The sequence below is a fragment of the Heliangelus exortis genome, chromosome 23, assembly GCF_036169615.1.
Source record: "Heliangelus exortis chromosome 23, bHelExo1.hap1, whole genome shotgun sequence".
NCBI classification, from domain to species: domain Eukaryota; kingdom Metazoa; phylum Chordata; class Aves; order Apodiformes; family Trochilidae; genus Heliangelus; species Heliangelus exortis.
This window is the reverse complement of record NC_092444.1, coordinates 1,901,773-1,921,608: the sequence shown is the minus strand read 5'-3', so window position 1 is coordinate 1,921,608 and position 19,836 is coordinate 1,901,773. Positions and strand designations below refer to the sequence as shown.

The 19,836-nt window shown below is 47.4% G+C and overlaps 1 protein-coding gene across 4 annotated transcripts in view; it reads left to right on the top strand.

Annotated features, from left to right (window-relative positions):
* CCDC30 (coiled-coil domain containing 30) overlaps nt 1–14,805 on the top strand; it is a 32,972-nt gene extending 18,167 nt beyond the window's left edge. For 3 of the 4 annotated variants that reach the window (XM_071767001.1, XM_071767002.1, XM_071767000.1), the window contains 11 exons: nt 392–638; nt 2,762–2,932; nt 3,160–3,369; nt 4,675–4,832; nt 5,270–5,417; nt 6,747–6,868; nt 7,886–8,027; nt 9,981–10,117; nt 11,717–11,804; nt 13,609–13,676; nt 14,219–14,805. In XM_071767001.1, the coding sequence (XP_071623102.1) occupies nt 392–638; nt 2,762–2,932; nt 3,160–3,369; nt 4,675–4,832; nt 5,270–5,417; nt 6,747–6,868; nt 7,886–8,027; nt 9,981–10,117; nt 11,717–11,804; nt 13,609–13,676; nt 14,219–14,432 (1,705 nt within the window). In that variant the 3' untranslated portion in view covers nt 14,433–14,805. The remainder of the gene's footprint in view (nt 1–391; nt 639–2,761; nt 2,933–3,159; nt 3,370–4,674; nt 4,833–5,269; nt 5,418–6,746; nt 6,869–7,885; nt 8,028–9,980; nt 10,118–11,716; nt 11,805–13,608; nt 13,677–14,218) is intronic. The other variant, XM_071767003.1, reaches the window with a different exon arrangement.
* The last annotated feature ends 5,031 nt before the right edge of the window (nt 14,806–19,836 follow it).

Here is a 19,836-nt window from a genome sequence, read left to right as displayed (position 1 = left end):
ATCCAGGGTAGTGAGGGTGGGCTCAGCTCTGTGGTTATCAGAGCTAAAGTCATACCAGGAAAAAATTGGTTTATAGGGACATCAGAGTTTGGATTGGGATAAATGAGACAGCTGGATGGGGAGACCTGAGCCATAGAATTTTCCCCCTTTGCCCATTAAGCTACTCATGAGTAAGTTACTCCTGAGCCTGACCCTTTGGACACATTTTTCTTTGTGGATCAGTGTCCAGGGGGAAACTGAGCCTCACCCCAGGAAAAAATCCCCTCTGGAGCCTCCTGAGACACCTTGAGAGTTTCTCTGGGCTCCTTTCTCCCAGGTTTTTCCCCTTCAGTGAGCAGTTTTCCTTGGGTACTTGTAGTTACCTCCCTCCCTTTGCTATTTCTCCTTCAAGTTCTCAGTTACTTGAAAGCAACAAGAAGAGGGAGAAGCTAGAAAAGCAGCTAAAGGAGAGCAATGAAGAAAAACAGTTGTTACTGGAAGAAATTGCCCAATTAAAAGAAGATATCCTGGCTGCCCAGGAGCAGGGCAAGAGCATCCTTGAGGGGACTTGGATGATGGATCAAGGCCTGGTGCACAGAGGGAGAAGGTTTCTGGTGTCCCAGAGCTCTGCAGGCAGTTTAGATGGGAGCATTAAACAGGTATGGGCAGCTTTGCCATCTGCACTGTGCTTTTATTTTCACTAAAACCCAATTAAAGTGGCCTGGAAGGCAGCCCTGTAGTGCTAGCAGGGAGCAAGGAGATGAGGAAAAGGTCTGGAGAGTGTGAATGGCATCATTTCCTTCTGTTGTGGTTTTGGATGGAGTGGGGACATGGCTGAACTGAGCAGTCCCCTTCGTGCACACGAAAGAAAAAAAGTTCTGTGCTCCTCAGGTGGTGTTTTCAACTTTCTGGAGGTTTTTCTCAGCTCCACTTTTGGAGTGTGAGCTCCACAGAGCTGCCTTGCCAGTCCCACAAGGGTCTTGCTCTTGCTGTAGGCAGAAGTTTTTCCTCTTCCCCACTTCTCCTTGAGATTTTATGCTTTTTCCACCCTTTTCTGGAGCTCATCCCATGCCTGCAGGGATGAGCAGCTGGGTTTGCTGCAGCCCTGTGCCCCTGTCTCTGGTTCTGCTTCCCAGCTCACAGACAAAACCTGTGTTTCTTTTTAAGTTTAGCTGTGTTTTAAGTGCAATTTGTTCACCCTGCTTCACGTTTGATCTAAAAAATAAAGGGAAGAGCAGCTATCCCTGGCAGGGGGAGAAATGATGAAGGTACCCAGGAATGAGGAGTCCAAGGAGGAGGAAGGATTATACACAAGGGTTTGGAAGGGAAAAGAGGACAAAGTGGCCTTTTGGCAGGAGCGGGAGTGGAAAGGAGAGGATCAGAGTCGTGCTGGTACCAAGGAGCTGCAAATCTGGAGAGCATGAGCAGACTGAAGCAAGACAGGAGATGCCCATAGAAGAAAGTGGGGCAAACCCCCCCAAAATCTAAGAAGTCTCAAGGACAAACAACTGGCAGGGATCCACACTTCCCAGCTTGGGAAGTTATCTGAGAAGGGAAGCTTGATCTTCAGTGGATTTCACCTCATCCCAAGAGCAGAGGGTGAAGATGCAAAGCAGGAATTCAACAGACAGGAGGCAGAAAGTGACCCTCGGAAGAAAGGCTTTGGTACAGCAAGTGCAGGAAGAGCTTTTGATCTGTGTACAAGGCACTTGCAAGAAGACAGATGAACCAAAGAGCCTGATTACCTTCCAAAGCCATCACAGTGACCACCCCGGGGTGTCCAGGCTGCTGTCACATTGTGCCACCGTGGCTGTTCCTGTCCCACCTGAGCTCCCCTTGCTCCTGCTGCCTCTGGGACCTGGGGCTGGATGTGTCTCCCCTGCTCAATTGCTGTACTGAGACTCCAGCAAAGGAGAGAAGAGCAACCTGGGGGGTTTTGCTTTGGTTTGACAGGTTTTTTGGGTTGGTTCCCTCCTCCAGGATTGGTTCCTCTCCTTCCTCAGTTTCCCCAGAGGTGTCAGATGGGGAACAGGACGTAGGGTGGGGGGCAGAGGAAAGGTTTGCCTGGCTTCCTACTTAGAATCATAGAATCATAGAATTGGCTGGGTTGGAAGGGACCTCAGAGCTCATCAAGTCCAACCCTTGCTCCACTCCCCCCGTGGTTCCCAGCCCATGGCACTGAGTGCCACATCCAGGCTCTTTTGAAATATCTCCAGGGATGGAGAATCCACCCCTTCCCTGGGCAGCCCATTCCAATGGCTGAGCACCCTCTCCAGAAAGAAATTCTTTCTAATGTCCAACCTAAACCTCCCCTGGCACAACTTGAGACCTCTTGTGCCCTCTTGTCTTGCTGAGAGTTGCTTGGGAAAAGAGACCAAACCCCCCCTGGCTACAACCTCCTTTCAAGTAGTTGTAATAATTGGGAAGAAGTCTCTGGTGCCATGAGTATAATCTAGCTTCTGATTATGTAGGTGTCATAGCATATTATACATAGCATATCTTATTATATCTTCTTTTGGATTATCATTTTTCCAAATATATTCCAGAGTCTAAGCCCCTATTGATAGGACCTAGATAACTAAATATTTAGTTTTGAGTTCTCTGTTTACCCAGGATACAGTTTTTGTGTTTCTTTTTTATAGATTGCCTCATGATTATTTAAAAAACACTTGAGTGCCCCTAAATCCTCCTGGCATCCCTCTGCCTTTCTTAATGGCCATTCTTGATCACTCCTTGGAGTTAATTTCCATGGACCCTTTTGTCCTTTTTGCTGTCCCTGCAGAGCCTGTCTGAGAGCTGCCAGCAGCAGGAGGCAAAACTGCGGCAGCTGCGCCAGGACTTGGGTCGTGTCCAGAGCTTGTGGAGCTCAGCTGAGAGGGAGCTGAGGTATGAAAGGGAGAAGAACATCGACCTGCAGAAACAAAACCTCTTGCTTCAGCAGGAATGCTCCAAGGTAGGCACAGAGCAGGGAGAGAGCTGCTGGGAGAGAGCATCCCAGCAGCGTGCAGTCTATGGGAGGGCTGAGGTCCTGCTTGCAACAGGCTGGAGCTCATTAACTGATAAAATCACACCACCAACTGCTCAGTGTCCAGCAATCCCAGTGTCCCTTTTCCTAACCAAGACATTTCAGATGATATATATTGAAGTGCAAACTTGATTTCTTCTTCTTTTGAAACTTAGGTCAAAGCTGAGCTGAAGCAAGCCCGGGCAAAACTCGCAGACACAACAGAAATGTGCTCCTCTCTCTCAGCAGAGTGGCAGAAGAGCCAACAGAAGGTCAAAGAACTTGAAAAAGAGCTCTTGAAGTGCTCCCAGGCTGATAAACTGCAGAGCAGTCTGCAAGAGAAACTTGCACAGGAGAAATCCAAAGTGTGTGCAGCACAGAAGAAGGTAACTGCTCAGGGTGAGCTGGGGGGTGGGAGCTGTTCTGGGCATCTGGGTGTCAGGGTTTAACACTGGGCTGGCAATTAAACTGAATTCCAGATGCTTTTTATTAATCCCCCTCCCTGATAAAGAAAGGAGAGAGAATAAGGGAGAGAGACTGATGGGTTGGAAACTGAACTACCCAGCTTTAATGGAACAGTGATGATAAATAGGAAAAATGACTAAATCTATACAAATTTACAGGAAAATTGATCCCAGGTTCCTGCCCCCTCTCCCCCAATAACTCTCCCATCCCCACTGAGGCTGCAGGGCAGCCCTGGGAAAGTCCAGGCTGGAATCCTGGGGTCAGCAGCAGTTGGGAGCTGGAGGCAGAACACAGAGATTCAGGGTGGGATGGATCAGGAGCAGAGGCAGAGGAAGGGATGGAATCCTCCCAGGATGCTGAAGCAAAGAGGGAGAGGGGGAGAAGGGGAAGCAGGAAGGGGTTTGACCCTGGTGATCCCTCCAATTTCTCCTGAGGATGAGGTGGATGGGATGGAATCCTCTGTTTGGTCAATTCTGGCATCTGTCTTGTCCCTTCCTCCCCAAAGGAGGCTGCAGGTGGGACCTCTTTATTCCTTCTGGAGGGTAAAAATTTTCCTCAGAGCTGAGCAGTGTCCTTGGCTCTGCACACCAGGCTCCAGCAGTAACCCTAAACATCAAGTGTTATCAGTCCTAGAAACACACACTGTCTGAGAAACTTGCTGTTCATTTCAGCAGTGCAACTACTTACAGGAGACTTAGGTAAAAGCAAAAGTACAAGACAGAAAATCCCCTTTATCCTGGCCCAAACCAGGACACTGGACTTTGGGAAAAAGAAGCCCCAGAGACTCATGAGTAGGTTCCATGTGGTCATTTTGACATCATTTGGCTAAATATCCCAGGAAAAATGCCTCTTGTTAGTGGGAACACAATCAGGGTCCTGCTGAGCAGATTTGCAGCAGTTTGCCAGAAGTGGTGAACTGCAAGAGTTTGTGTTTTCCATGGCACTGATCCTGCTCTGGTCATTGGATTTGGTTTGGAAGTGTGCAGGATCAAATTGGATGCTGATTCATGGAATTGTGTCTGATCCAAACTCTGGGCTGTAATCCAGTGGCTGTTGGAAAGGTTTTGATTTAAATGGAAAATGCAGAAGTCCCTTGGAGTAGAAGCAAGCAAAACTTTCATTCCTGTGACTCAGATACTGAGGGATCAAAGGGATCTGAATTCTTTGGATTCAGATACTGCCCTAGAAATTCAGAAAGTTTAATCCATGTCCAATTTTAATCCAAGATTTCCAAACTCCATCGAAAGCTGAAAGATTCCCAGCATCAGCTGCTGCTGGCAGAAACCTGGGCTTCAGACAAGAAACTCCTGGAGGAGAAACTGAAGGAAGCCCGAGAAAATGAAGCTCATGTGCAGCAAGAACTTCATGAGGAGCAGCTGAAAAGGTATCCAGAGCTGGGTGAGCCAGAGCTGTGTCTGGAGCCAGCAAAATGCCTCCTGCAGCTCCGTGATTGGCCCTAAGGAGGGCTCAGGGGTTTTAGAGACAGGGGGTAAAACCATTTTCACCTGCCAGGGTCCCTGCAGAACTCCCTCTTTGAGTTGTAAAAGATTTTTGGAGCTTTTGGCTGCCTCAGGAGGTGCATGGCCCCTCTTGCCAGCTCAGGGTGAAACCCTCTGGGTGCCAGGGGTCCCTTTTTTTTGTGCACATGGGGACAACCAGGACGTGCCAGTTTCTTTCTGTGTGGTTCTTTCTTTTTGGTTCTTCTGTGTTGCCCCAGGCAGGTGCAGGGAAGTGAAATGATGCCTTGAGGTGATGGCCAGGCTTGGATTTCTGAGCTGGGCTCCATGCCAGGGTCTCAGTGTCACATCACCATGTTTTTAGGGAGCTCCTGGAGCAGCAGGTGGAGGAGCTGAGGCAGCAGCTCCAGCACTCACAGGAGGCAGAGGTGTCCCTGGCCAAGATGCAGGTGGAGCTGCAGACCAGGACTCCCCCTGTCCTGGAAGAAGAGAAGAAAAGTGACTCGTGTGAGGTGAGCTGCAGCACCCAGGGGACCCTCAGCACCCAGGGGACCCTCAGCACCCAGGGGACCCTCAGCACCCAGGGGATCCTCAGCACCCAGGGGATGCTCTGCTGGTGGCTGATTCCAGAGCACTGAGCTCTATGGGCCCTGTGAAATCTGCTGAAATAGGGTCAGACCTAGCCAGGGGCTGAGCCCCTACAGATCCCACTGATTTTAAACATCAGCTGCAGGAAAAGCACCATCCCATGCCAAGTGGTGTCAGGGTTTAACACTGGGCTGGCAATTAAACTGAATTCCAGATGCTTTTTATTCATCCCCCTCCCTGATAAAGAAAGGAGAGAGAATAAGGGAGAGAGACTGATGGGTTGGAAACTGAACTACCCAGCTTTAATGGAACAGTGATGATAAATAGGAAAAATGACTAAATCTATACAAATCTACAGAAAATTGATCCCAGGTTCCTGCCCCCTCTCCCCCAATAACTCTCCCATCCCCACCGAGGCTGCAGGGCAGCCCTGGGAAAGTCCAGGCTGGAATCCTGGGGTCAGGAGCAGTTGGGAGCTGGAGGCAGAACACAGAGATTCAGGGTGGGATGGATCAGGAGCAGAGGCAGAGGAAGGGATGGAATCCTCCCAGGATGCTGAAGCAAAGAGGGAGAGGGGGAGAAGGGGAAGCAGGAAGGGGTTTGAGCCTGGTGATCCCTCCAATTTCTCCTGAGGATGAGGTGGATGGGATGGAATCCTCTGTTTGGTCAATTTTGGTCATTTCTCTTGTCCCTTCCTCCCTCAGGGAGGGTTTCAGGTGTGACCTCTTGACTCCTTTTCTCCTTCTGGAGGGCAAAATGTTCCTCAGAGCCGAGCAGTGCTTTGGTTCTGCAGCCCATTCTCCAGCAGTAACTATAACCATGGAGTGGGATCAGTCCCAGAAGCTGCCATGAGAACCTTGCTGTTCATTTCAGCAGTGCAGCTCCTTCTGAGAGGCTGAGCTGAAAGGAAAATTAGGCAGAAAATCCCCTTTATCCTGCCCCAAACCAGAACAAGTGGGTTTCCTGGGGGTGCAGCTCTGAGGGCGAAGAGAGGAGAAGGGCAGGAGCTGCCCCTTTTCTTGCAGAGCATGGAGGTTTTTGGAAGCTGTATGACCTCTCTCTGCCTGGTTGAAGCCCCTCCAGCAGCAGAGAAAATCCACACTCCCCCTTCTTGAAGGGGAGGGGGCAGGATGGATGCTGAGATCTTTGGGGGGCACTGACAGAGAGAAGCTTTGGAGATCAGACTGAGAGGAGGCAGAGGATGGGGACAGCTGAGGATGCACACACAAGTAAAAAAAAAAGATGTTTTCCAGCACCCCCAGTGTCAGAAGGAGAACCAGAAGCTTTTAGAGCAACTTGCACTGCTGAAGGAGGAAAACAAAGCCCTTTATGAGGAAGGAGCTCGTCTTCTGAACCAGAAGGATCTGTATGTCAGGTAATGGCTGAAGCAGCAGGCAGGGGATGTGTAAAAAAAAAAAAAAAACTCCAAAAAACCTACCCAGGAATTGTTCTGGCTGTGCCTGGCAGGGACACTGGGTCTGACTGTTCTGTAGCCTTTCTTGTCCCTCCTGGTCAAGGCATTTCTCAGGGAGAGTTCTGCTTGAACCTGAAATCCTCTGTGTGCCTGGTGTCTGCTGTCACCTCCCACTTGGCAGAAAACAAGGGGGTGCCCAGGGAGGTCTCTGGGTGCTGCTGGTTTGGGTCTGGCAGTGGCAGAAATGCTCCATGGAGTTGCTAGTTTTGCCCCAGAGCACTTTTGAGCTAACTGGAAGCCTTTTTGTCATGAGTTTTGAGCAAAGATGGGCAAATGTCCCTTATGTTGTCCCTTATGTGATAGAGATCTCTCTCTCTCTCTCTCTCTCTTTTTTTTTTTTTTTAAATACATTTTTCCCCTTCTATCCCAACTGGCTAAAAATAAACAAGAGCACTGTGGGAAGGAGACACAAGGGTCACAAGTCTCAGTAGACACAAATATTTCACCCCTGGGTCACAGCTCTAAGCAGCACCCACTGAAGTGGCTCTTCCAGCAACCTATTTAGGATTCTTCCCCCCAGACCTCCCCAGACATCCCCACCCAAACCTACAACTGACCCTTTCCCTGTCACCTCCATTTCTGGTGACTTTCTACCCTGGGTTGGTATAAAAAGCTGAGAGGGGAGAGCAGAAAGCTTTGTAAAGCTGGGAGTCAGCTTGGAGAAGCCTTTGGGTCCCTTTCCCTCAATCTTTTCCCATTTGGTTGATGTTTAACCCTTTCACTTTCCACCCAAAAAACCCCAAACTGAGGCACAGCCTGGAAGGGGCTGTGCTGGTTCTGCCTTCAGCTCCACAGCTCCAAGGATGCTTGGGGGCTCCTGGTTCAGGCTCTTCAGAGCCTGCACTGCTACAGGACATCTCCTGGACCCAGACCACAAAACTATTTCCCAGTGTGATGTTTGCCCCTCTGCATCCTCAGGAAATACAACGAAATGCAGCTGCACCACAAAGAAAAGATCCGCAGAGCCAAGGAGACCTTTATCCAGGAGGTGAAACAGAGGGACACCAGGATTAAGCAGCTTGAAAATGAGCTCAGTGAGTCCAAGCTCCAAGTGGAAAAGGTGAGAGAATCCATCAGGGGCCTGCAGGAGCAGCTCTTCTTCCAAAGAGGAAGGCAAGTTAGGAAAAAAAAGGGAAAGGAGGTTTTAGGAAGGGTTGGTTTGGGATTGCACTGTTAAACAACCTGAAAAAAAGGGAAAGGAGAGTTGGTTTGGGATTGCATTATTTCCTTCCAGAAAAAAAGGGAAAGGAGGTTTTAGGAAGGGTTGGTTTGGGATTGCATTGTTAAAAAATCAGAAAAAAAGGGAAAGGAGGTTTTAGGAAGAGTTGGTTTGGGGTTGCATTGTTAAACAACCAGAAAAAAAGGGAAAGGAGGTTTTAGGAAGGGTTGGTTTGGGATTGCACTGTTAAATAACCCGAAAAAAAGGGAAAGGAGAGTTGGTTTGGGATTGCATTTTTTCCTTCCAGAAAAAAAGGGAAAGGAGGTTTTAGGAAGGGTTGGCTTGGGGTTGCATTGTTAAACAACCAGAAAAAAAGGGAAAGGAGGTTTTAGGAAGGGTTGGTTTGAGACTGCACTGTTAAACAACCTGAAAAAAAGGGAAAGGAAGTTTTAGGAAGGGTTGGTTTGGGATTGCATTGTTAAAAAATCAGAAAAAAAGGGAAAGGAGGTTTTAGGAAGGGTTGGTTTGGGATTGCATTGTTAAAGAACCTGAAAAAAAGGGAAAGGAGAGTTGGTTTGGGATTGCATTGTTACAACCCAAAAAAAAGGGAAAGCAGTTTTTAGGAAGGGTTGGTTTGGGATTGCACTGTTAAACAACCAGAGAGTGGGAGCAGGGAGAGCTCTGCCTCCTGTGCTGCTCCTGCTCTCTGCTCCTGCCTGGAAAACTGCCAAAGGGCACCAACCTGGCCTTGTAGGAATAAAAAAGCCAAAAGGAAATTCCTGGCCTCAGTTTCCCCAGCGAGGGGAACCCAGGTCCTCAAATCCCATTCAGAAACTGCCTGAGCTCCATCTTTGCCTCAGAAATGGGACTGATGGGCTCGATGACCTTGAGGGTCCTTTCCAACCCTAATGATTCTAGGATGAGGCTCTTTTGGGGTGTGTTACCTCAAAGGGGATCTCACTGCCAGGAGTGGATGTGTTTAACACTGGGCTGGCAATTAAACTGAATTCCAGATGCTCCCTATTAATCCCCTTCCCTGATAAAGAAAGGAGAGAGAATAAGGGAGAGAGACTGATGGGTTGGAAACTGAACTACCCAGCTTTGATGGAACAGGAATGAGAAATAGGAAAAATGACTAAATCTATACAAATCTACAGGAAATTGATCCCAGGTTCCTGCCCCCTCTCCCCCAATAACTCTCCCATCCCCACTGAGGCTGCAGGGCAGCCCTGGGAAAGTCCAGGCTGGAATCCTGGGGTCAGGAGCAGTTGGGAGCTGGAGGCAGAACACAGAGATTCAGGGTGGGATGGATCAGGAGCAGAGGCAGAGGAAGGGATGGAATCCTCCCAGGATGCTGAAGCAAAGAGGGAGAGGGGGAGAAGGGGAAGCAGGAAGGGGTTTGAGCCTGGTGATCCCTCCAATTTCTCCTGAGGATGAGGTGGATGGGATGGAATCCTCTGTTTGGTCAATTTTGGTCATTTCTCTTGTCCCTTCCTCCCTCAGGGAGGGTTTCAGGTGTGACCTCTTGACTCCTTTTCTCCTTCTGGAGGGCAAAATGTTCCTCAGAGCCGAGCAGTGCTTTGGTTCTGCAGCCCATTCTCCAGCAGTAACTATAACCATGGAGTGGGATCAGTCCCAGAAGCTGCCATGAGAACCTTGCTGTTCATTTCAGCAGTGCAGCTCCTTCTGAGAGACTGAGCTGAAAGCAAAATTAGACAGAAAATCCCCTTTATCCTGCCCCAAACTGGGACAATGTGCTTGGTGGTGACCCCTTTGGCAACACTCTGAGGTTTAGGGAGGATGGGGATGAGCAAAGCAGAACTCTGCTGGGTTTTTTCTTCTGCCCACACCCAGGGGAAGGCACTGATTGCCCAGATCACCTCTGAGAATGAGAAACTGCTCCAGGAGAGGAGGAGGCTCCTCCAGAAGATCACTGACCACGATGAGAGCCCGTGGAGCAACCTGTCCCCCATTGCCACCCTGCAGAGCAGGTAGCCACAGAGTGATGCCCTTCCCCTGTCCCTCACTGGTTTGTGCCTCTTTTCACAGAATCACAGAATCATCTGGGTTGGAAAGGAGCTCTGGGATCACCAAGTCCAACCCTTGCTCCACTCCCCCTGTGGTTCCCAGCCCATGGCACTGAGTGCCACATCCAGGCTCTTTGGAAATATCTCCACGGATGGAGAATCCACCCCTTCCCTGGGCAGCCCATTCCAATGCCTGATCACCCTCTCCAGAAAGAAATTCTTTCTAATGTCCAACCTAAACCTCCCCTGGCACAACTTGAGACCTCTTGTGCCCTCTTGTCTTGCTGAGAGTTGCCTGGGAAAAGAGCCCAACCCCCCCCTGGCTCCAACCTCCTTTCAGGGAGTTGGAGAGAGTGATGAGGTCTCCCCTGAGCCTCCTCTTCTCCAGCCTCAACACCCCCAGCTCCCTCAGCCCTTCCTCACAGCACTTGTGCTGGATCCCTTCACAGCCTCCTTGCTCTTCTCTGGACCTGCTCCAGCACCTCAATCTCCTTCCTGAGCTGAGGGGCCCAGAACTGGACACAGGACTCAAGCTGTGGCCTCCCCAGGGCTGAGCACAGGGGCAGAATCCCTTCCCTGGACCTGCTGGCCACGCTGTTCCTGATACGTGTCTGGTTCTGGGCCCCTCACTCCAAGAAGGACATTGAGGGGGTGGGAACGTGTCCAGAGGAGAGCCCCCAAGTTAGAAACAAGGGAAATTATTTCTAGTTATTTCTAGAACCTTTCTAAGTGTGTTTATCAATATGGTGATAGGCACTTTATATATATATATATAAATATAAATATAAATATAAATATAAATATAAATATAAATATAAGTATAAATATAAATATAAATATAAATATAAATATAAATATAAATATAAATATAAATATAAATATAAATATAAATATAAATATAAATATAAATATAAATATAAATATAAATGTAGTGACCTGAGGAAACTGGTGTATTTAGTTGGGGAGAAGAGGAGGCTGAGGGGAGACCTCTCCAGCTCCCTGAAAGGAGGTTGTAGGGAGGTGGGTGCTGGGCTCTCCTCCCCAGTGAATAATGCCAGGAGCAGAGGAAATGATCTGAAGTTGTAGCAGGGGAGGTTTGGGTTAGATCTTAGGAAAATTTCTTTGCTGAAAAAGTGGTCAGGAACAGGGACAGGCTGGGCAGGGAGGTGATGGAGTCACCATCCCTGGAGGGATTTAAGAAAAGTGGAGATGTGGCACTTGGGGAGATGCTCTAGTGGTTCAGGTTGTAGGTTTTGGGTTTTTTTTTTTTTAATGGGTGTTATTTGGAGGAGTGTCTGTGGTGTTTCTGTTTCATGGTGGGGTTTTTTCTGTGCGTGTGGGGTTGGACTTGGTGGTCTCCAAGGTCCTTTCCAAGCACACTGTGATTCAGTGACTTGAGAAATCCAGAGGAGAGCCTGTGCCTCATCACCAGTGCTGGGTGGGATGTAATTTAATTTACTCCTCATCCAAGCCCTCAGCATCCAGCTGGGCCAAAAGGTGTGAAAAAGAAAAATGTGCTGTGGCTGGGAGGCAAATAACTTGTGGGTTGTTGGTGTTGCTCAGGGGGAAGATCCCAGAGGAGGAGAAGGAGCAGAACAAAGCCCAGCTCTGCAGCCATGCACCCAGGAACAGCCAAGTTCCCAACCTGGAGGTATGCTGGGAGAGGGATTGGGATGAAGGGATGTTTAATGGGGTCTGTTTAGTGTCTTCATTGATGGTTTATAGAGGGGATTGAGTCCACCATTAGTAAATTTGCAGATGACACCAAGATGGGGGGAGTGTGGATCGGCTGGAAGGCAGGAGGGCTCTGCAGAGGGACCTGGAGAGACTGGAGAGTTGGGCTGATTCCAATGGGATGAGGTTCAACACAACAACCCCATGGGGAGCTCCAGGCTGGGCACAGAGTGGCAGAAAGGGAGCTGGGAGTCTGGATTGCCAGGAAGGTGACCAGGAGCCAGCAGTGTGCCCAGGTGGCCAAGAAGGCCAATGGCATCCTGGGCTGGCTCAGGAACAGCGTGGCCAGCAGGTCCAGGGAAGGGATTCTGCCCCTGTGCTCAGCCCTGGGGAGGCCACAGCTTGAGTCCTGTGTCCAGTTCTGGGCCCCTCAGCTCAGGAAGGAGCTTGAGGTGCTGGAGCAGGTCCAGAGAAGAGCAAGGAGGCTGGGAAGGGATCCAGCACAGATCCTGTGAGGAAGGGCTGAGGGAGCTGGGGGTGTTGAGGCTGGAGAAGAGGAGGCTCAGGGGAGACCTCATCACTCTCTCCAACTCCCTGAAAGGAGGTTGGAGCCAGGGGGGGGTTGGGCTCTTTTCCCAGGCAACTCTCAGCAAGACAAGAGGGCACAAGAGGTCTCAAGTTGTGCCAGGGGAGGTTTAGGTTGGACATTAGAAAGAATTTCTTTCTGGAGAGGGTGATCAGCCATTGGAATGGGCTGCCCAGGGAAGGGGTGGATTCTCCATCCCTGGAGATATTTCAAAAGAGCCTGGATGTGGCACTCAGTGCCATGGGCTGGGAACCACGGGGGGAGTGGAGCAAGGGTTGGACTTGATGATGATCCCAGAGCTCCTTTCCAACCCAAATGATTCTGGGATTCTGTCTCAGCAGACAGGCTGCAGGAGCTGATGTCTCCAGGGAATAAATCACAGAATATGTCAAGTCCAAAGTTTGGCCCCAAAGGATGAACTGATGATTGGTACCTTTGTGGGGCTGGAGCTGTGGGAGTGGAACAGGGGACACTTTGAAGGATGTGTGTTAAAATTTGGGGTGTGACACATCCTTTTCCTTTTCCTTTTCCTTTTCCTTTTCCTTTTCCTTTTCCTTTTCCTTTTCCTTTTCCTTTTCCTTTTCCTTTTCCTTTTCCTTTTCCTTTTCCTTTTCCTTTTCCTTTCCCTTTCCCTTTCCCTTTCCCATTCCCTTTCCCTTTCCCTTTCCCTTTCCCTTTCCCTTTCCCTTTTCCTTTTCCTTTTCCTTTCCCTTTTCCTTTTCCTTTCCCTTTTCCTTTTCCTTTCCCTTTCCCTTTCCCTTTTCCTTTTCCTTTTCCTTTCCCTTTCCCTTTCCCTTTCGCTTTTCCTTTCCCTTTCCCTTTCCCTTTCCCTTTCCCTTTCCCTTTCCCCTTTCCCTTCCCCTTCCCCTTCCCCTTCCCTTTCCCTTTCCCTTTCCCTTTCCCTTTCCCTTTCCCTTTCCCTTTCCCTTTCCTTTTCCCTTTCCCTTTCCCTTTCCCCTTCCCCTTCCCTTTCCCTTTTCGTTTCCCTTTCCCTTTCCCTTTCCCTTTCCCCTTCCCCTTCCCCTTCCCCTTCCCTTTCCCTTTCCCTTTCCCTTTCCCTTTCCCTTTCCCTTTCCCTTTCCCTTTCCCTTTCCCTTTCCCTTTCCCCTTCCCCTTCCCTTTCCCTTTTCGTTTCCCTTTCCCTTTCCCTTTCCCTTTCCCTTTCCCATTTCCTTTTCCTTCTTCTTCCTTCCAGGACTCAAAGAGTGTCAACTTCTCTGAATGCCACCCACAGAGGAAGCTGCTGCCATCTCCCCGGACCAGGTGATGTGGGGTAAAAGGAAGGTGGTGAGGGGAAAGTTGAGTGGTTTGGCTGCTCCACCCTGTGCATTTATCTCCAAGGGTCTTTTTGTCAAATTCTAGGGAAAAGGTTGTTTGAAGCTGATGGGACAGAGAAGTAAAATTTTCAGACTCTGCCAGGGAACACTGGGAGATTTAGGAATCAGCTGGGTGCTCTGGGTGCTCTTGTCCTTACACAAGAGGTTCTGAGACAGAGGCATCACCCACATCCCAGGCTGGGGAGCAGGAGGGAGCTGGAGCTCTTTCTCCAGTGGTGGAGCCAGGAGCCACCAGGCTGGGAGCCAAAATGGGCAAGGGGGGGGCAGAGAAACTCTGCAGTTCTGGACTGGTTTCAGCTTTTGGGTCCTCTTGAAGGGTTCTGAGCAGGTTCTGGGGTAGCTGAGGGCTGCCAGCTCCTGGGCTGGAGGAAGAATGTGCAGGGATGTGTTGGAGGATGCTGGGGATGTGCAGGTTTTGGAGGCTCAGCTCAAGGCTGCAGAATAACTGGAGAGGAAATGTGGTTTCAGGTTCCCATCTCGAGATCCCTCGGACTCTCTCAGCACCCTGAAGACCACACAAGAGCTGAAGCCTGCAGGAGAAGCTGAAAGCCAAGATTCTTCCTTCTGCTTGTCCCCCTCTCAGCCTTCTGAGATTGGGTACTTAAATGTAGCTTCCCCTGGAGACACCTCAGCTTCCCAGCTGCAGGAGGAGAGCCAGAGCATCAGCTCCCAGAACTTGTAAACAGAGAAATATTCCTTAGACTGCAAGAATTTGGGTTCCTGCAGCCATGGGGTGACAAGGAGAGGATTGCCAGATGGTCTGACTGCTGACTGATGCATTTCAACTAAACTATTCACCAGCTTTTTTCCAGCTTAGCCAAATGTTAAAAAAAAAACCACCCAGAAAGCTGAATTTTGTAGATAAACTTGGTGGAGAAAGGGTGATGGGGGGGTGAAGCCTGTTTCCCCCTGCACCCTATTTTCTCAGACAGGAAAAAGCACCCAATTTTGTGAATAAAAGTCAGAGGAGTTCCCATGGTCCCATCAGCACTCAGGGATCCCAAACACTCTCTGTTCCCCTTGCTCTGTGCACATGAAGGGGGCTGCAGGGGTAGGAGAAGGAAGGGGGGATCTGAACATCCCCAGAGACAAAGAAGAGAGACCTTGGGTGCTTCCCAAGAGGGAGCTGTGAGGATGCTGGGGATGAAGCAGAACAGGGGAGCTGTGCACAAAAAGAGGGGGGCAGAAAGGATCAGAGGGTGGGATGTGGGGAAGAGAAGGGATCTGAGTGCAGATGGATGGGAATGGAAGGGATCTGGGGGCTCTGGAACCTCCAGTTTGCCTGAGGAGCAACCAAGGCAACCCAGAGGTCCCCCAAAATCCTGAATGATCCAGAGGGGATCAGAACTGGCCCAGAAGGACACAGTGCTGGTAAGAGCAGTCCCTGGGAACAGGGAATCTCTGAGGAGGAGGAGGAGGAAGATCTGAGCCCGCAGCCTGTCAGGTTTATTCCAAACCCACAGACTCCAACTGTGATTCCCAGTTCTTTCCCAACTGAAGATTTATTCCCAGGAGACATCAGCTCCTGCAGCCTGTCTGCTGAGACAGAATCCCAGAATCATTTGGGTTGGAAAGGAGCTCTGGGATCATCAACTCCAGCCCTTGCTCCACTCCCCCCATGGTTCTTTCCCAACCTGCCAGACTCCTGTATCCCTGCTGAGATCCAGCATTCCAGATGCTTGGAATTCCTCTCCTTGCTCTCCACTCAGGATGCTTTTTGTACCCAGCTCAAAACCATTTCAGAGAACCTTTTCCCAAGGCACCTGGAACCCTGAGGTTCTCCCCTTGTCCACTTGGAGCAAGAATTCCTGGAACAGAGGAATGGGGGGGGCTGCTCTGACCACTGGCAGCTCCTGGCAGCTGCTTTGGGAGAGGAGGAGGGAAGGAGATGGATCAGGAAGAACTTCAGCCATGGAATGCTCCTCCTCTGCCTTCCTCCATCTGCTCCACATTCCCAGGACAAACTTTTCCCAGCACACCCTGGAGACCCGGGAGTTCAAACTCAGCTCTGGGAGCCAATTCCTGCCTGGGGGATCCCAAGGAGGAGGCAGTGGGGGGTGGGATGGAGGCTGCATCTCCTGCCTGGGCAAAGGTGCTCAGGTTCTTCAAGCGTGGCCCATCTGCCTCTTCCCAAATATTTGGGATGGCTTTTTGGAATGCCCAGAGCTGCTGCTGCCCAAGGTGGGACTGTGCAAGTTTCCTTTTCCTTTTCCTTTTCCTTTTCCTTTTCCTTTTCCTTTTCCTTTTCTTTTCCTTTTCCTTTTCCTTTTCCTTTTCCTTTTCCTTTTCCTTTTCCTTTTCCTTTTCCTTTTCCTTTTCCTTTTCCTTTCCCTTTCCCTTTCCCTTTCCCTTTCCCTTTCCCTTTCCCTTTTCCTTTCCTTCCCTTTTCGATTTCCTATTCCTTTTCCTTTTTTCCTTTTCCTTTCCTTTCCTTTTCAATTTCCTTTTCCTTTTCCTCTTCCTCTTCCTTTTCCTTTATATTTTCCTTTACCTTGTCTTTTCCTTTCCTTTTCCTTTTCCTTTTCCTTTTCCTTTTCCTTTTCCTTTTCCTTTTCCTTTTCCTTTTCCTTTTCCTTTTCCTTTTTCCTTTCTTTTCCTTTCCTTTTCCTCTTCCTTTTCCTTTATATTTTCCTTTTCCTTTCCTTTTCCATTTCCTATTTCCTTTTCCTTTCCTTTCTTTTCCCTTTTTTTTCCCTTTCCCTTTCCCTTTCCCATTCCCTTTCCCTTTCCTTTCCTTTCCTTTCCTTTCCTTTCCTTTCCTTTCCTTTCCTTTCCTTTCCTTTCCTTTCCTTTCCTTTCCTTTCCTTTCCTTTCCTTTCCTTTCCTTTCCTTTCCTTTCCTTTCCTTTCCTTTCCTTTCCTTTCCTTTCCTTTCCTTTCCCAGCTGCAGTTCCAGGGCTTTCATCCCATCAATCTCTCCTGTTTATTTCCTCTAGCTGGGAATGTTTTACCTTCCTCTCCTCTTCCCAGTTTCTCCAAGGGGGACCCATAAACCCCGGGATGTGCCTGGGTGTGCCTGACCTGCTCTGCTGAGGAGCAGATAACTGATTGTTCCCTGAGGTTTATTATCTGTCAATAAAGAGATGAGATTAATGGATTACCAAGGAAATGCTCCGAGGAGCCTTTATAAAGCTCCAGCTTTTTCCTGGCAGCACAGAGAGAGCTCTGAGTGCAAAGAGGGCTGAGGAGAAGAAAATCTGAGAGCCACAAAAAAGAGCCCCAAGGAAGAGAAAATAAATTCTGCTCTCTCTGAGCACTTTGCAGGCACCATGAAAAACTTCCTTGCCTTCACAGCCCTTGCACTCTTCCTCCTGGTGCACAGCTCCCAGGGAGTCTACGTTCAGGTGAGTTTTCTCTTCTTTTATTTGCTCCTCACCAGAATTCTGATATTGTGCCAGGCAGCTGTGCTTTGATCTGTCTGGACATCCAGCTTCATCTCCCTCTGCTGAAGTTTTCCTTCCTGGAAAATCCTGCCTGCATTCCCTGCTCCTGCACATCACCAGCTCTATCCCTGCCTGAAATCCCTGCTCTGAAATTCCCTGCCTGAAATTTCCTGCCTGAAATTCCCTGCCTGAAATTTTCTGCCTGAAATTTTCTGCCTGAAATTCCCTGCCTGAAATTCCCTTCCTGAAATTCCCTGCCTGAAATTCCTGCTCTGAAATTCCCTGCCTGAAATCCCTTCCTGAAATTCCCTGCCTGAAATTCCTGCTCTGAAATCCCTGCCTGAAATTCCCTGCCTGAAATCCCTGCTCAGAAATCCCCTGCCTGAAATTCCCTGCCTGAAATCCCTGCCTGAAATTCCCTGCCTGAAATTCCCTGCCTGAAATTCCAGCTCTGAAATTCCCTGCTCTGAAATTCCTGCTCTGAAATTCCCTTCCTGAAATTCCCTGCCTGAAATTCCCTGCCTGAATTCCCTGCCTGAAATCCCTGCTCTGAAATCCCTGCTCTGAAATTCCCTGCCTGAAATTCCCTGCCTGAAATTCCCTGCCTGAAATTCCCTGCCTGAAATTCCCTGGCACATCAGATTATTATTTATTATAATTTATTATTTATAATTTATAATTTATAATTTATAATTTATAATTTATAATTCATAATTTATTATTTATTATTTATTATTTATTATTTATTACTCCAGGGCTCAGGGTGAGTTCCCTTCTGCTCCTTTGGGTGGCAGAGACACCCAGAAAAAGCAGGTTTTTTTTGGTTTTTTTTTTTTTTTTCCCCAAGGCTTTTATATTTATATTTTTATATATTTTATATTTTTATATTTATTTTTTATTTATTATTATTTTTATTACTTATTATTATTTATTATTATATTAATAACATAATATTAAATATTTTATTATTTTAATATAAATAATAATCATATTATATTATAAATTATAATATTATATTATATATTATAATATATTATATTATATTATAAATCATCATATTATATTATAAATATAATATTAAACATTATATTATAATATATAACAATATATATGATTACATATAATATAATATAATATAATATAATATAGTATAATATAATATAATATAAATGTTAATATATATTATAATAATAATAAATATAATTATAATAACATATTATATATTAATATAATATAATTATATTATATTATATTTTATATAATTTATATTATTTATATATAATTTATATTATATATAATTATGTTATTATATATAATATAATATAATATAATATAATATAATATAATATAATAATATTATTATATTATAGGAAAGAATAATTAATTATATTATATTATATATATTGTATAATATATATAATATTTATTATATATAATATATATTATAGATATTATATATAATATATATTATATATTACAATATTATAATATAAGATAATATAATATTATAAAATTATATAAGAAATAAAATTATATTATATTATATTATTATATATTTTATATATTATATTATATTATTTTGTTTTATTTTATTTTATTTTATTTTATTTTATTTTATTTTATTTTATTTTATTTTATTTTATTTTATTTTATTTTATTTATTATTTTTATATTTTATATTTAACAACAGAAAACACTCAGGAACATTTCCCACAACACCCCTGTGGCCTCCTGAACCTTTTGCTGGAACCTTGGGGTCAGAAGTGTCACATTTCAGGTGCCAGGAGCTCCTGTTCCAGAGACGAGCTTCAAATCCATGGAAATTTTTCCCAGTCCCTTGGGCTGAGGAATTCCAGTCCTTACGGGGCTGTTTGTTTTCCAGGGCTAAAGCCAAGGTTCCACATCCCCTGCTCTATCAGAAGAAAGAGGGAAAAAAATAAATTCCCTGTAAAAGGAAATTTTATTTCTTCTCCCCCCATCAGGGTCCTGGGGTCAGATTTTATGGCTCTGTCTCCTGAGCAAAGCTCCTGGGTCTGACTCTGGTTCTGATCCTGCCCCTGGTTCTGATCCTGCCCCTGGTTCTGATCCTGCCCCTGGTTCTGATCCTGGCCCTGGTTCTGATCCTGCCCCTGGTTCTGATCCTGCCCCTGGTTCTGATCCTGCCCCTGGTTCTGATCCTGGCCCTGGTTCTGATCCTGCCCCTGGTTCTGATCCTGCCCCTGGTTCTGATCCTGGCCCTGGTTCTGATCCTGGCCCTGGTTCTGATCCTGCCCCTGGTTCTGATCCTGCCCCTGGTTCTGATCCTGGCCCTGGTTCTGATCTTGCCCCTGGTTCTGATCCTGCCCCTGGTTCTGATCCTGGCCCTGGTTCTGATCCTGGCCCTGGTTCTGATCCTGGCCCTGGTTCTGATCCTGCCCCTGGTTCTGATCCTGGCCCTGGTTCTGATCCTGCCCCTGGTTCTGATCCTGGCCCTGGTTCTGATCCTGCCCCTGGTTCTGATCCTGGCCCTGGTTCTGATCCTGCCCTGGTTCTGATCCTGGCCCTGGTTCTGATCCTGCCCCTGGTTCTGATCCACTGGGTACTGAGGAAAAAAGGTCAAATTAACCAAAAGCCCAGGTTTTCTCTCAGCTTTGCTCCAGTGCTGCCTTTGCCCTCCTGCAGCATCTCTGGGACAGCTCAGGGTTGAAATGGAACGGGTTTGGTA